The sequence below is a fragment of the Schistocerca nitens genome, chromosome 3 (assembly GCF_023898315.1).
Source record: "Schistocerca nitens isolate TAMUIC-IGC-003100 chromosome 3, iqSchNite1.1, whole genome shotgun sequence".
NCBI lineage: Eukaryota > Metazoa > Arthropoda > Insecta > Orthoptera > Acrididae > Schistocerca > Schistocerca nitens.
Genome location: NC_064616.1, coordinates 600825323 through 600842124, shown reverse-complemented (window position 1 = coordinate 600842124; position 16802 = coordinate 600825323). Strand labels below are relative to the sequence as shown.

The 16802-nt window shown below is 42.6% G+C and overlaps 1 protein-coding gene across 2 annotated transcripts in view; it reads left to right on the top strand.

Annotated features, from left to right (window-relative positions):
* Positions 1–16802, top strand: part of LOC126248525 (uncharacterized) — a 169836-nt gene that overhangs the window by 89807 nt on the left and 63227 nt on the right. For both annotated transcript variants that reach the window (XM_049949577.1, XM_049949578.1), the window contains exons 7-8: positions 841–1041; positions 4170–4453. In XM_049949577.1, the coding sequence (XP_049805534.1) occupies positions 841–1041; positions 4170–4453 (485 nt within the window). The remainder of the gene's footprint in view (positions 1–840; positions 1042–4169; positions 4454–16802) is intronic.

Genomic DNA, 16802 nt, shown 5'->3' with positions numbered 1-16802 from the left:
CCATTGGAGAGGCAGATGTCATTATTGTCCAGAAACGTGCCACTCTTGGCTAAGGGGGACCAGGTGAAAGAGATAGAAGGGGCAGTGTCCACTATAGCCTCATTACTATCAGTTTCTCCCTGCAAAGTAGTGTTTGCCATCCACATTTCAAAGCACTAAACATGTAATTCAGTGTCTTTATAATACCACAATATTAATATTTATACCTAAAATGTAGTGACCATTATTTTAAAAAGTAGAAAATAAAAATTAGAGCAAAAATTTCAGTTAAAAGAGGATTACAAATGCAGCACTTGTCTTCCTTACTGGACCTTTAGATTAGAAAACCTATTCCAGCTCAAGCAGTAATGTTTAACCATTTGAATTACCTACTGCTGTGAGCATCTGTGGATTTTGTGTTTAAAAACATATTGTAATAAAATTATTAATGATCTTAAAATACAAGTAGAAACACACAACCCCTTTTCAGAGGCATGCAAAACACTAAAATAAACTAGATAACAGAACAGCAGGTATGCATTGGCGGTTTAAGCTAGTTACTGTTATAATTTGTGGAGATGAATGTTTTTACATCTGTGATAACTTGAACAACAGGTATAGAGGTTATTAAATGTACGGTTTGTTGAATTTGGTTTAGCAGTCTTAAGGAAAAGAAAAAAAAGAAAAATTGTTGTAACAAGTGATTATAAGTCTTCCTGGATTATTTATCAATCTTGTAAAATATGTACGAGGAATTCTCCTCTAGTATTGTACCATAAAGTTTGTTATGCTTGGTAAAATCTGATTTTATGTGAGCCTTTTATGTTGGAAATGTTGTTAGTTTCTTTTTGATTTTTGCAGAGAGGTGTTGAGACCACCAGTCCCTTAGAAGATTTTGATGACATTACAGCTGACGGAAGAGGCAGTAATGTGTTGTATATTGTTGAAAGATACAGAGAACAAGCTGCACATCATTACAGGAGGAGAAGTGAATACCATATGAAAGCACAGGAAGCTTTCCAAAAAGGAATGCCTTCAGTGGCTCATTATTATTCACAGTTGGTACGTTCTGGTAATGCTTCTCATTTAGTTCATAATTATCTGTGCCAATATGGTCATAAACAACTGCAGCAATGGTGTATTTCGTGTTGCAACTGTGTCTAATGCTGTGATAGTAATGAGCGTGCTTTGATATGACTAATTGTTGAAAAGTGCAATAATTTACAGGCATGATTTTTTCATTCATGCTTTTGATGTTCAGTTTGATCAAAAACTGAACCAAAAGATCTTTATCCCTTTGTAACATTCCTTCTGCTTTGTGTGGGCATACAATTTAAATGTTGTACAGTTTTATTTTTGCAAAAGGTGCTTATGTCGTCAATTCTTGCCATTATGTCTCGTCTGCGCACTTATTAGGGAAGGTAATATATGCTTTGGTGTTATTAATCTTACATATTATTTGTTTTGCTGATTGATGGACAACCATATTTTGTTCATCAAAGTTTTTAGCGAATTTGTTTCTCCAGGTGTCATGTGAAAATACTTGATTTGCATTACATTACAGAATTTCATATAATTTGCTATATAATCAGAACTGCAGACTAAAGGTACAAAATTTTAGTGTCAATATCTCTTGACTGCACTAATATGTGAAGTAAATATTATTATGGCGTATGCTTCCAGTGAAGAAAAATGAATGAGATTTTTTAAAATGGGAAATAACTCTTCATATTGACACTCTTAATGGGCCTGCCCTTACAAACATTATTTGACAGTTAAAAGACTGTGATGGCATATAATACCAGGTGGCTATAATTACAATGATGGTGTTCCAAGTGCTGCAGTGTGAGCTTTATGCATCACAGGATGCTAAAACATCATAGGTATCTTCATTATTTGGTGTGCTCGCAGAGTGTGCTGAAAAAATACTACTTCCACTTCCTGCCACCAGGTGAAAATATGTTGCTGTAAGTAATCAGAATGTGGTGTGGGTGCAGGAGAAGGGGAGAAACAATCAAATACATGATAATAGTGGTTCTGACATGTTTAATAGGATATGGTCACAAGTTATAATGTGTTCAATACAGTCTTCTGACTTGGCAACATGCTGCATCCATGACATGGGATGATTACCAGTTGCTCGCAGCATATCCGGTATAATAAGAGCAAAATGTTGTCATATGATGTCCTTCAGATCAGGAAGAGTTCAGATGCATCTCTTATAGGCACAATCTTTCAGATATCCCCACAGCCAGAAATTGGATGGATTTAGGTCAAGGGATCTGAAAGGCCACACATCTTCAAATTGCATAAAGATGATGTGACTGTTACCAAAGGTTTCTCAAAGCAAATCTTTCACCCAACAAGCGATATGTGGTGTCACTCTGTGTTGTTTGAAAACAATGGTGTACACACGGTTACGTTCTTACAAAGCTGGAATCACATGTTGCATAGGGAGATTCTTATAATGAGCTTATATCACTGTATACCTAACAGGACCATGAGGTGTCATCTCTTCAAAGAAAAATGGATTGAGAATGAAGGAGTGTATGAAACCACACCACACAATCACATAAACTGAGTGCAGTGGATGTTCCTGCACAACATTTGGTGAAGTAGAACCCCGTATCAGACAGTTCTGTGCATTCGCAGCAGTGTGCAGAGTAAAATGTGCCTCGTCCATCCAAAGAATATTCCCCGGCCATATGTAATCCATTTCCATGAATACCAATAAATGAAAGGCAAAGTCATGGTGTTGTAGCCTATCTTGGGGCTTCATTTGGTGTGCATTCTGAATCTTGTAGGGATACCAGTGTAAAATGTGGCACAAAATCGTTTGGACTGTTGAAGAGGGGACAGACAATTCATGTGGCACAGCTTGAATGCTGCCTGCAGAATTTGAGGCATGTGCTGCACGGTGAGCTATAACTGCAGCAACTTGATCATCAACTACCATGACACTGGGCCACTTCCCTCTCCCTGCTGCACCACCTAATTCACCTGTTTCTTCAGATTTCTTGATCATATTCGTTAGTCCATTTATTGACATGGGGCCTCATCACTGCTGTTTCTGTCGGTAACATTCCTGCAGTGCTGCACTACTATTGCTGCCATTGTGGTAAAACACCTTCACTAGCAGTGCACGCTCTCCATTCTAAATAGGCATTGCGTTTCGTACAGAAAAATGTCGACCTTCTTAACCATTTATACCAACAGTCACTTCACAAAAGAAATCAACACATCACCAAGCGACAAACAGCATCCTGATGTCTAAACAGGAAGCATTTCACATTCTGACTGCTCAAAGTGCCATAGTTTCACCTGGTGGCAGAAAGTGGAACTAATATTTTTTCGGCCTGTTCCGCAAGCACACTGTTTAATGAACGCACCTACGATGTTTCAGTGTCCTGCAATATATCCAGCTTGCACTGCACCACTTGAGACACTGTCAGTTCAATAATAACCAGCTGGTATGTAAAGAGGATAGATTAGTACTCAAAAAAAAAATACAGGTGACAGTGAACAGTGGTCAGGCATGTGAGTGAGGTGAAAAAGTGCGTAGTTTTTGGATGCAGTCCTTCACCCCTTTCATAATGACATGTAAAAGTGACCTCATCATAAATAAACTTAGCTGTGTGACCACTACACAGCATTCCACTTGGGTATGACCATGAGCAAATGATCCATTCGAAAGGATGACCATTATCAAACTATGACAAGGCCAACTAGACCATCCAGTTGCAGTGTACGTAGTTGACTTCAGTAGCTGCCCCACAGCCTGTGCCATGTACATTCTCCTCACCAACAGCGTTTCTGTACAATTAATTTTTCACTCTGCAGCAAAGTGTGCACTAATGTGAAACTTCCTGACAGATTAAAACTGTGTGCCAGATCAAGACTTGAACTTGGGACCTTTGCCTTTTGCAGAAAGTGCTCTATCAACTGAGCTACCCAAACTGTGGGACAGGTTGTGAGTCATGCATGAGTAGCTAAGTTGGTTGAGCACATGTTGACAAAAAGGCAAAGCTTCTGAGTTGGAATCTTGATGGATAGTCTGTACTGCCTGCACCTGCATGCAGGTGAGCTGACGTGCCCTCTTGGGCATTTGTGCCCAATGAAGCAGCATTGGAACAGCCTGCTGTAAATATTCTGTCATTATAATCATACCAATTATCATTTTCTGCTTAAAGGCCCGACTCCACAAAACTCACGCACAAGAAGCGAGTTGCCGTGCAGCGACAGCGATTAGTGCAGCAGCACCAGATTCTTCCAACTTAGACTTACACGGGTTGTATGTACGAGAGGCAGTCTGCCTCTTGGACAGTTTCCTGGATGCTCACATTATGCGACTCAAAGCAAGTGGGCAGTCACGGCGTGTCCTCCATGTGGTGACTGGTCGTGGTAACAACTCTCGTGGGGGTCAGCCTCGTTTACGCCCTGCCATTCTGCAGCGTCTCACACAGCGGAGTATTAAGTAAGTACAGAATTGTCCTGTTTGAAAATAACAATAAATATGAATGTCTGTATCGTGATTCTAGCAATACGCACTTTGTTCAGTAAGTGGCCATACAGAATATTTGGCCAAGAAGTAAGAGGCTCTATTATTCAAACAAATCTGGCAATAATCTGTTGTGAGTACTTGAGGTATGTAATAAATAGATATTCAACGATCACAGGCCCTGCAGACCATGTGCTGCATGTCTTCAATTCCCAGGACTCCTAGGTCCTTCGCCAGGTCGTCCATCCAGTGCTGCCTTGGTCGTCCAATGGGGCGTTTGGTGTTTGGTTTCGCTGCTAGTGCCATCTTCTCCTGTCTTCCACCTGGTATACAAGCTACATGGCCCACCCGTTGTATTCTTTTGCTCTTTATCTTCTGTAGGATAGTTGGTTGTCGCATCAGAAGGTAGATTTCCTCGTTCCTCCTCCTCCTCCTCCTCCTCCTCCATTCTCCATGAACTAAAACTGATGCCCATATCTTCCTCATTACTCTTCTTTCAAATATTAATAGTTTTCCCCTTCCTCACTTAGTCATGCTCCATATTTCTGAACCATACAGTGCTGCTGGGCATATCACTTTTTTTAGATTTTCATCTTAGTGTTCACTGAGATCGATTTAGAGCCGAGCGTTTCTCTCAGGGAATGCATGCATTTCATTCCCACTGCTGTTCTTTCCTTGATGTCCATTTTTATGTTGTTGTCCATGGTAAACCAAGATCCCAAGTATTTGAACTGGTGTACTCTCTTGAACCTCTTGCCATCTATCTCAAGAAATTCTTCCTGCTCTTGTCTTCTTCCTAATTGCATGAACTCTGTTTTGTCTCGATTCACTTTGAGCCCTACCTTCTGTGCATAACTGTCCATTTTTCTGGTACATTTCTTTCAACTCGTGCTTTGATTCACTTAGTAGTGCTATGTCATCTGCATATGTGAGACAATTGAAGTTGCCGTCCATCTCTACTCCAGCCCACTCCTGTTGCCTACACTCTTTTATTACTTTCTCTAAGATGACATTGAACAGAACACATGAGAGAGCATCACCTTGTCTGAGGCGTGTCCCAGTCTCGAATGTTTGTGATGTGGCTCTTCGGAAACGTACTGCTGCCTTTGACCCTTTCGTACAAGCTTGCACCATCCTCACTAGCTTCTCAGGAATTCTGAAGTCACGCATTGCATTGTATAGGCTCTTCCTGTGGATGCTGTTGTATGCATGTTGAAAATCAATGAACAGGCTGTAGATATCTTTATCGTATTCCCAGTCTTTTTCAAACAATTGTCTTAGTGTAGTGGTATGTAGAGATATGTGATAGTGCATGTTTATTCTTTACTATTGTTCTCCAACCCATAGTAACATTTCTGTGCATAAGGTTTTGCCAAATGGGGGACAACAATCCTTGAACACCCGCTAGCTTCAGCTCCACCCCCACCCCCTGCCATTCCCATCCCACTTGCATTTTGAGGATGCTGAATTGATTAAATAGAATGTAACAGCAATCCTGAACCGTATTCCAGTCAAAATGTTTGCTGTGCTGTTCCAGAACCTGTATGCTGAACACAAATATGAATTACATTGTTTTTTAAATCCACTTTGTATTTTATGACAAGATAGTCCTAGAACTTCTTGAGCCAAATTTTTATAGTTATTTGTCATAGCGTAAGGTATTGTGTGTTTTTTGTGTTGACTGATGTTACCATTTAACAAACACATCCAAGCTATAAGTCTCATATGATATTTTTTTCCTTTCATTTAAAGTGATTTATATTTTCATGTGGGGACACACTCAGTCAAATATTAGCATTTAACAAAATAAAGGAAAGTAATACATTAAGAAGAAGCAAAAGCAAATAACTTTGTTCAAATATAAAGAGTTGTTCTACTTTCGCTGATAATTGAGATAATGATAGTTAACCAGCTTCACAGAAATCGTGTTAATTTCCATTTTGTGATTTGTGTGAGAACAAGAAATAACCTTTTGTCCAAATAGCTCAAAACCAAACTGTTCCCACTGTCACTGCTTTTGTGAACAACACGAAGTAATGTTGTATCATCTTCCTGTAACATTAGTTTTTTAATGTATAAGAGGTTCTGGTGGATTCAAGATATTATTTAGAGTGGTTACCTGGTACTCTGTATTTTTCACACATGGTTCCACGTTATTGTCATCTTCAGTCCAAAGACTGGTGTGCTGCAGCTCTCAATGCTACTCTGTCCTGTGCAAGCCTCATCATCTCCAAATAGCTACTGCAACCTATATCCTTCTGAAACTGCTTAATGCATTTGTCTCTTGATCCCCCTCTACAATTTTTATCCAATCCCCCTCCCCCCATTCCTTCAACACTAAATTGGTGTTCCCTTGATGACTCAGAATATGTCCTATCAACCAATATCTTCTTTTTGTGAAGTTGTGCCATAAATTTCTTGTCTCGCCAATTCCATTCAGAACCTCTTCCTTAGTTAAGTAATCTACCCATCTAATATTCAGCATTCTTCGGTAGCACCAAATTTCAAAAGCTTACATTCTCTTCTTATGTAAACTGTTAATCTTCTATGTTTCTCTTCCATACATGGCTACACTCCTAACCTTCAGAAAAGATTTCCTAGTACTTAAGTCTATATTTGATGTTAACAAAATTCTCTTCTTCAGAAATGCTTTTCTTGCCATTTTCATTCTACGTATTATATCCTCTGTACACCGGTTATTTTGCTGTCCAAATAGCAAAACTTATTTAGTACTTTAAGTGTCTCATTTACTAATCTAATTCCCTCAGCATCCCCTGATTTAATTTGACTACATTCCATTATCCTTGTCTTGCTTTTGTTGATGTTCATCTTATATCCTCCTTTCAAGACACTGTCCCTTCCATTCAACTGCTCTTTCAAGTTTTTTTGCTGTCTCTGACAGAATTACAATGTCATCAGCGAACCTCAAAGTTTTTATTTCTTCTCCATGAATTTTAATACCTACTCCAAATTTTTGTTTTGTTTCCTTCACTGCTTGCTCAATATACAGATTGAATAACATCGGGGATAGGCTACACCCCTGTCTCACTCCCTTCTCAACCACTGTTTCTCTTTCAGGCCCATCAACTTGTATAGCTGCTGTCTGGTTTCTATATAAGTTTTAAATAACCTTTCGCTCTCTCTCTCTTTTTTTTTTTTTTTTTTTTTTTTTTTTTTTTTTTTTTTTTTTTTTTTTTACCCCTGCTACCTTCAGAATTTCAAAGAGAGTGTTCGAGTCAGCATTGTCAAAAGCTTTCTCTAAGTCTACAAATGCTATAAACATAGATTTGCCTTTCCTTAACCTATCTTCTAAGATAAGTTGTTGGTTTCAGTACCTTGTGCGTTCCTTCATTTTTCCAGAATCCAAACTGATCATCCTCAGAATTGGCTTCTACCAGTTTTTTCCATTCTTCTGTAAAGGAGTTGTGGTAGTATTTTGCAATCATGACTTATTATTAAACTGATGGTTTGATAATTTTCACATCTGTCAGCAACTGCTTTCTGTGGACTTGCACTTACTTCATTCTTGTTGATGTATGTCTCATACATCTTGACACCAGGTGGAAGGGTTTTGTCATGGCTGACTCTCCCAAGGCTATCAGTAGTTCTGATGGAATGTCATATACTCCAGGGGCCTTGTTTTGACTTAGGTCTTTCAGTGCTCTGACAAAATTCTTCTCACAGTATCATATTTCCCATCCCATCTTCATCCACATTTCTATAATATTACCTTGATGCTCAGCTCCCTTGTATAGACCGTCTGTATACCCTTTCCATCTTTCCATTTTCCCTTCTTTCCTTAGTACTGCTTTTCATCTGAGCTCTTGATATTCGTACAGTTGCCTCTCTTTTTTCAAAAAGCCTCTTTAATTTTCCTGTGGACTGTATCTCTCTCTCTCTCTCTCTCTCTCTCTCTCTCTCTCTCTCTCTCTCTCTCCCCTCCCCCTCCCAAAGTGAAATATGTTTCTAAATCCTTACCTTTGTCCTCTAGCCATTCCTGTTTAGTTATTTTGAACTTCCTATCAACCTCATTTTGTAGACGTTAGTATTTCCTTTCGCCTGCTTCATTTGCTGCATTTTTATATTTTCTCCTTTCATAAGTTAAATGCAATCTCTTGTGTATTATCCAAGGATTCCTACTAGACCTTATTTTTTTACCTATTTGATACTCTGGTGCCATCTACTGTATTCTTTTTCCCTGTTCTAGTCAGTTGTTGCCTGATGCTCTCTCTGAGACTATCAACAACCTCTGGTTCTTCTACTCGTCCAGGTCCCATCTCCTTAATTTCATACCTTTTTGCAGTTTCTTCAGTTTTAATCTACAGTTCATAACCAATAAATTGCAGTCAGAGTCTGTATCTAGCCATGGAAATGTCTTGCAGTTTAAAATCTGGTACCGAAATATCTGGCATACCATGATATAATCAACCTTAAACTTTCAGATGTCTCCTGGTCTCTCCCATGTATACAGTCTTCTTTAATGATTCTTAAACCAAGCATTAGCAATGGTTAAATTATACCCTGTACAAAATTCTACCAGGTGGTGTCCTCTTTCATTCCTTTCCCCAGTCCATATTCACCGACTATTTTTCCTACTCTTCCTTTTCCCACTGTTGATTTCCAGTCCCCCATCACAGTTAAATTTTCTGTCTTTCTTAACTATCTGAGTAATTTCTTTACTCTCATCATACATTTCTTCAATCATTGTGGTAGATGTGGACTTTGTGTCTGTCTTGGCTATGATAATATGTTCACTTCTTATTCATTATTAAATGCCCTCATTCATTATCCCTATGTGACTTTGTATTGTAACCCTGTATTCACCTGACCAGTAGTCCTGCTCCTCCTGCCACTGAACATCACTAATTCCCACGAAATCTGACGTCAAGTTATCCACTTCCCTTTTTAAATTTTCTAATGTGCCTACCTGATAAAGGAATCTAACACTCCATGCTCTAGAATGCCAGTTTTATTTCTCCTGATAACAACATCCTCCTGAAGAAGTCCCTGCCCGAAGATCTGAAGGGGGGGGGGGGGACTTTTTTTTACCTCCAAAACATTTTACCCAAGGGGTCACTGTCATCATTTAACTGTACAGTAGAGCAGTATGCCCTCAGGTAGTTTCCCCTTGCTTTCAGCCGTTTACAGTACCAGCACAGCAAGGCTGTTTTTGTTACTGTTACAAGGCCATATCAGACTGTCGCCCCTGCAACTACTGAAAAGGCTGCTGCTCCTCTTTAGGAATCACACGTTTTATCTGGCCTCCCAACAGATACCCCTCCATTGTGGTTGCACCTACGGTATGGCTGCGTGTATCACTGAAGCATGCAAGCCATCTCATCAATGGCTAGGTCCATTTCTCTTGGCGGAGATATAAGACAAATGATTGTATGCAAAGGAGGAATTTGTTTGCTGCATGGTTAACACTTGTTATGTTTTTATATACCTGCTGACAAATCAGTTTCATGTCTATATCTACCTTTATATTCCATGTACTGTTGTACAATGTACAATAGAGAGTACATCATACTCATTACCAGTTTTGTGGTGGCGTTCGTAGCGACAAACAATTCGCTGTAGAAACGGCTTACGAAGTCACCGCCACACTTTTAATAGCGGGCCGACCGGTCCGCTGGAACAGTGAACAGAAAGATGAAAACCCAAACACTCTGATTAAATAAATTCGGTACTTATCTTTATTAACGAAGATACAGAAACACAGTAGTGAACTCCGTGTCTACAGAAATCTGTCTAGTTCGAGTCGGAGCGGCTAGGTCAGCGTCGGCTGACGACAAACAACAAATCTGCTGCAATGAACACACAACTGACTAGCAAGTACACAATTCGGTGGCGAGTATACAACTGAGCGGCGAGTACAGAACTGTCCTAGCGCTCGCGACTCCAGCGCTTAAGAAGCCAGAAGCCAGCGGTGGCGCGCGCAGACTTGCGGCGATTTCCTGTCTCGCTGGCGCTGCTTATGCGGACGGCGTCCGGACTTTGATGCTGCCAACCTTTTGGCAGCGGGCTCGGGTGGCATTACTGGCTAGGATATAACACTCCTCCCCCCCAAATCGCCGCACCGTCGTTGAATAATGACGTGGCGAGCGTCGACGGCGGGGGAGGGGTCTGGCCGCAGGCGTAGCAGAAGAGACCGGGGCGGAGACAGTTGTCGGTGGCAGTCCCCGGTCCGCACCCCAGCATTGGCTGCGCGGGGCCTCGGGAAACACCGACTGAAAACCGAGGTCAGGGTGCACGCCTGTGACCACGGGCGCAGCTTCTGGTACTGGACGCGACGGGGCGTCGGGACCCACGAAGAGAGGCAGCGTCTCCTGACGCTGCGTCGACGGCTGCCGAGTGGGCGCCGGACAAGGCGCTGCGGTGTCAGACTCCTTGGGGGTGCCCAAGGAAAGCGGCTGTAGGACAGGCTGCACAGCTTGGGAAGGCGGCCCGGCTGAGGGGTCGACGTCCATCAGCTCCGAAGGCGGTGGCGACTGAAGAGGGACCGCAGGCACCGGAGCGACCACCTGGGGCGCTCCCAGGTGAAGCTGCGCGGGAGGCATCAACGGGACGGGCTGTCGGCGTGGTAGCGGCGACGGCTGCTGCTGCTGCCCTGGGGGCGGCAGCGAAGTCGGAAGGCGCGGCTGGAACCCGCTGCGGACCAAATCTGTGGACAAAGAACGAGCGGCAGAATCCGGGAGGCCAGCGCGGCGCAACTGGTTCTGATGCCTCCTGTGCACCCCAGTAGCACCTTGAACAGTATAAAAACCACGACCCTGGACACTTATCATGGTACCACGTTCCCAACGACGGCGACCGTGATAAACTGTGAAAAAAACGGCGTCGTTGCGCTGAAAACGCGTGCGATGCTCAGAAGCGGCGGGTCGATCCGGGGGGTGCAACAACCGTAGTAGGGTGCGATGACGACGGCCGTGGAGAAGCTCCGCAGGCGAAGGGCCGTCGCGTGGCGTGGTCCGGTACGACGACAGGAACGTGATGAGGGCCTGCTGACGAGAGTGCGTAGCACGAAGGCGGTCCATATGATCCTTGAATGTGCGTACAAAACGTTCCGCTGCACCATTCGATTGAGGGTGGAACGGCGGAGTAAGAACATGGCGAATGCCATTGGCAGAACAAAAACTTTCAAATTCAGCAGAGGTAGATTGTGGACCATTGTCAGACACTAAAACTTCTGGAAGACCCTCAATACAAAAAATTGAAGTCAACGCCTGTATAGTTTGTGCAGACGTTGTAGACTGCATGGGCACAACAAACGGAAAATTACTAAATGCATCTATCACAATGAGCCAACGAGAATTCCAATATGGACCAGCGAAATCAATATGTACTCGCTGCCAGGGACCGGCAGGGCGTGCCCACTCAAAATAGCGTTGAGGCGGAGCAGCTTGGTGTTCGGCACACGTCGAACAATCTGTAGACATCTGCGTAATCTGCTTATCAATACCGATCCATGTACAATGACGGCGGGCAAGCTGCTTGGTGCGGACCACTCCCCAATGACCTTGATGCAACAAGTCGAGGACCTTGGATTGGAGCACTTGGGGAACCACTACACGAAGCTGGTCATTCTCGGTGCGTAACAGCAAAACTCCGTGCGAAACAGACAACAGATGACGTTGCGGATAATAGCGACGAACCACAGGATCCGATATGTCCTTTGCCTTGGACGGCCAACCACGTTGAACAATACGTAATAGTAAACTCAGATGAGGATCCTTAGCTGTCTCGCGTGCCACCTGACGATAATCAATCGGAAAATCCCGGAGGGATTGATGCTCTTCGGCGTCAATCTGTTGGCAAGAGTCGTCAGAGGAATCGAAGACATCATCCGCAGCAATCTGCAATCTAGAAAGCGCGTCAGCGTTTGCATGCTGAGCTGTAGGGCGATACAGTATCTCATACTGGTATTGTGATAACAAAAGAGCCCAACGTTGTAGTCTCTGAGCTGTCCGCTGAGGAACTGGTTTAGACGGATGAAACAGTGACGTCAGGGGCTTGTGATCTGTTACTAAATAGAATGGTCTACCATAGAGGTAGTGATGGAATTTTGTGACACCGAACACAAGAGCCAACGCTTCCTTGTCCAATTGGCTATAATTACACTGAGCTTTGTTTAGTAATTTAGATGCGAACGCAATAGGACGTTCGGTGTTACCGACTCGGTGAGACAACACAGCACCGAGGCCGAAAGAAGAGGCATCACAAGCTAACACCAGAGGCTTGTTAGGGTCGTAATGGACCAGACAACGATCATTCAATAAAGCCTCTTTAAGCTGCTGAAAGGCTGATTGGCAATCAGCTGACCACACAAACGGAACATTCTTACGGCGGAGACGATGCAACGGTGCAGCAATCTGTGATGCATTAGGTATAAACCTAATATAATATGTCAATTTGCCAAGAACTGCTTGCAATTCATGCAGATTGTGAGGGGCGGGCAAATCACGAATAGCTGCTAAATGTGACTGGGAGGGATGAATGCCTTGAGCATTAATAACATGTCCCAGATACTCCATCTCCGTAAGGAAAAATGAACATTTATCGATGTTGCAACGTAGGCCTGCCTGAGACAACACTGTAAACAAACACTCCAAATTACGGAAATGTTCAGCAGGCGTCCGACCGGACACAATAATATCGTCTAAATAGTTGCAACACGATGGCACATTAGCCAGAAGTTGTGACATAAAACGCTGAAAAACAGCTGGAGCTGACGCACAACCAAAAGGCAAACGCAGAAAACGGAACAACCCCAACGACGTGTTTATGACAAAATACTGTTGTGATTGCTCGTCGAGGGGCAATTGCAAATATGCTTCACGGAGATCAATTTTGGAAAAGAAACGAGCTTCCCCTAACTTATCCATCAGCTCGTCCGGTCTAGGCAAAGGAAAAGAATCAATGACAGTCTGAGGATTAACTGTCGACTTAAAATCAGCACACAAACGTAACTTGCCAGACGGTTTCTTTATAATAACTAAGGGAGAAGCCCACTGGCTCGCTGAAACGGGTTGAATAACATCGTTGTTTTGCCAACGACGAAGTTCATCTGCTACAGGTGCCCGAAGGGCGTGAGGCACTGGACGAGCACGAAAAAATCGAGGCTGAGCATTATCTTTTAACGTAATATGAGCGGCAAAGTTCGCAGCACAACCTAGTTCGTCTTTAAATATGTCACTGTATTGTTTACACAAATCGGTTATGCTGTCTTGAGGAACAACAACAGAATTAATTTGCAACACATTGTCTTGGATAGACAGGCCAAACAAGTCAAAACAGTCTAATCCGAAAATGTTTACACTGTCTGTAGCGCGGAGCACTGTGAATGAAACTGTTTTTGTATTGCCACGGAATGTGGCTGGCACGCTACATACACCTAACACAGGAATTTGTTCTCCACTATAAGTAGCCAAAGAATGTTTTGCCGCTGAAAGTTTAGGGCGGCCGATAGCCGCATACGTAGCACTATTTATGAGAGTCACAGACGCACCAGTGTCTAATTGAAAATTGAAGGTCTTAACCTGGATGCGTAGCTTCACAAATAGTTTATTACACTGTCTCTGGATCGGTGCAGCGGAGGCGGAAGACACAAAATCAGTGCGTTTAGCGCGTGTTCGCTGCTTACGACAACTCGTGGGTTGGGCGGGTGGAACAACAACTTCCGCTTCACTTGCAGTCGGTACATTACTTTTTACAGCGTTTGAATTACGCTTGGGTCGCATAGCAGAGGGCTGGGTGGGTGGCTTATTGCGAACAAGTTTATTACCCACACGAACCGTGGAAGAGTCTTTAAACGCGACCCTCTGGGCGGGCTGGCTTTGAAGAACATGAATATCCATGGGCTGGGCAGCACTAGAATTGTTCTTGCGTTTACGCAAACAAACAGTCTGGATGTGTCCTTTCCTTTGACAAAAGTGACAAACTGCGTTTCTTAACGGGCAACGTTCACGAGGATGAGCAAGAACACACTTAGGGCAAGACTTAACTCTATCATTTTGCACACGCGGCTGACGAATGTGTTTAACATGACGCGGCCGGCTAGTGTTTACAGTCTGACTCTGCCGGTGGGGCCGCGGGCGTGACATAACTTGCTTAGCACAGGCAATTTGAGAAATACATGGCTGATCTAACTCACACTCAGCATAGTCAAAAGTATCTTGGGCTTCAGTAATGTTCATCACAGTCTCTAATGACGGGTCAGGCAACTTTAAGATAGCAGCACGAATACGAGAATCTGCAATGTTTTGAGTAATAGCGTCTCGTAACATGACATCACTGTAGGAAGCTCCACACACACAATTAAATCGGCACTGACGGGTGAGGCCCCGTAAATCTGTTAACCACTGTTTATTAGATTGATGTGGCAGTTTCTTTAATCTGAAGAACTTGAATCTGGCTGCTGCCACATGAACTCGCGACTCGAAATACTCAGCAAGCTTGTTAACAACAATGTCATAGTCTAAAGCTTCTGGCTTGGATTCCGGGAACAACTTACAAAGTAGTCGATAGACTTCCACGCCTGCAGTGGAAATTAAATAAAGCTGCCGCTCAGTACCCGTGATTTTGTAGACTGTCATGTGCGCCTGCAACTGCGCGAAATATTCTCGCCATTCTTCTCTTGATGCATCAAAAGCACGGAAAGGCGGTGCTGCCTGTGCTTGTTCCTTTTGTGTTGGAGGATTAGCCGCTTGTTTGGCGATTGCTTCCACCAGACTTTGTATTTGCTGACTCTGTAACAAGAGCAACTGTTGTAATTCGGCAGACATAGTGAACACAAATTAAACCAGCCCCCAAAATTTTATCGCTATAATTAGTATAACCAGAAACAAGTTGAACCAGCCCTGCACACGAGTTCGGAAGCCCTCGTCGCCAGTTTTGTGGTGGCGTTCGTAGCGACAAACAATTCGCTGTAGAAACGGCTTACGAAGTCACCGCCACACTTTTAATAGCGGGCCGACCAGTCCGCTGGAACAGTGAACAGAAAGATGAAAACCCAAACACTCTGATTAAATAAAAGTCGGTACTTATCTTTATTAACGAAGATACAGAAACACAGTAGTGAACTCCGTGTCTACAGAAATCTGTCTAGTTTGAGTCGGAGCGGCTAGGTCAGCGTCGGCTGACGACAAACAACAAATCTGCTGCAATGAACACACAACTGACTAGCAAGTACACAATTCGGTGGTGAGTATACAACTGAGCGTCGAGTACAGAACTGTCCTAGCGCTCGCGACTCCAGCGCTTAAGAAGCCAGAAGCCAGCGGTGGCGCGCGCAGACTTGCGGCGATTTCCTGTCTCGCTGGCGCTGCTTATGCGGACGGCGTCCGGACTTTGATGCTGCCAACCTTTTGGCAGCGGGCTCGGGTGGCATTACTGGCTAGGATATAACAACCAGTGTTACTCATGTTCTACAGTGTTCCAATTGTGTATGGTGTGAGGGTAATATGACTCGTATATGCCTCTGTAATTACCATTTTCTCACATTATTATTAGTAATTACCATTTTCTCACATTATTATTATTATTTCTTTCTTTTCTCAGACGTTATGTCTGGTCAAAAATGGAAAGTGACGCGGACCTTGATCAAGCGTGACTTTCTTTTAACTGTATGGTATATGTTATATTGCATTTATGAACTTTCGGGTAATTGAACATGTATCAATAATTACGGATTTCTGTAGTTGTATATATAAGTTTGGATGTAGCTGTATTATTATTATTATTATTATTATTATTATTATTATTATTATTAATATTTCTTTCCTTTCTCAGACCTTAGGTCTGGTTCGAAATGAAAGTGACGCGGACCTTTATCAAGCGTGACTTCCTTTTAACTGTACGCTATATGTTACATTGTGTTTAGGAACTTTCGGGTAATTGAACATGTATCAATAATTACGGATTTCTGTAGTTGTATATATATATATATATATATATATATGTTTGGATGTAGCTGTATTGCGTTGATGTACTGGTGGATATTGTGTGGTATGACTCCTGTAGTTGATAATATAATTGGTATGATGTCAACTTTATCCTGATGCCACATGTCTTTGACTTCCTCAGCCAGTTGGATGTATTTTTCAATTGTTTCTCCTGTTTTCTTTTGTATATTTGTTGTATTGGGTATGGATATTTCGATTAGTTGTGTAAATTTCTTCTTTTTATTGGTGAGTATGATGTCAGGTTTGTTACGTGGCGTTGTTTTATCTGTTATAATGGTTCTGTTCCAGTATAATTTGTATTCATCATTCTCCTGTACATTTTGTGGTGCATACTTGTATGTAGGAACGTGTTGTTTTATAAG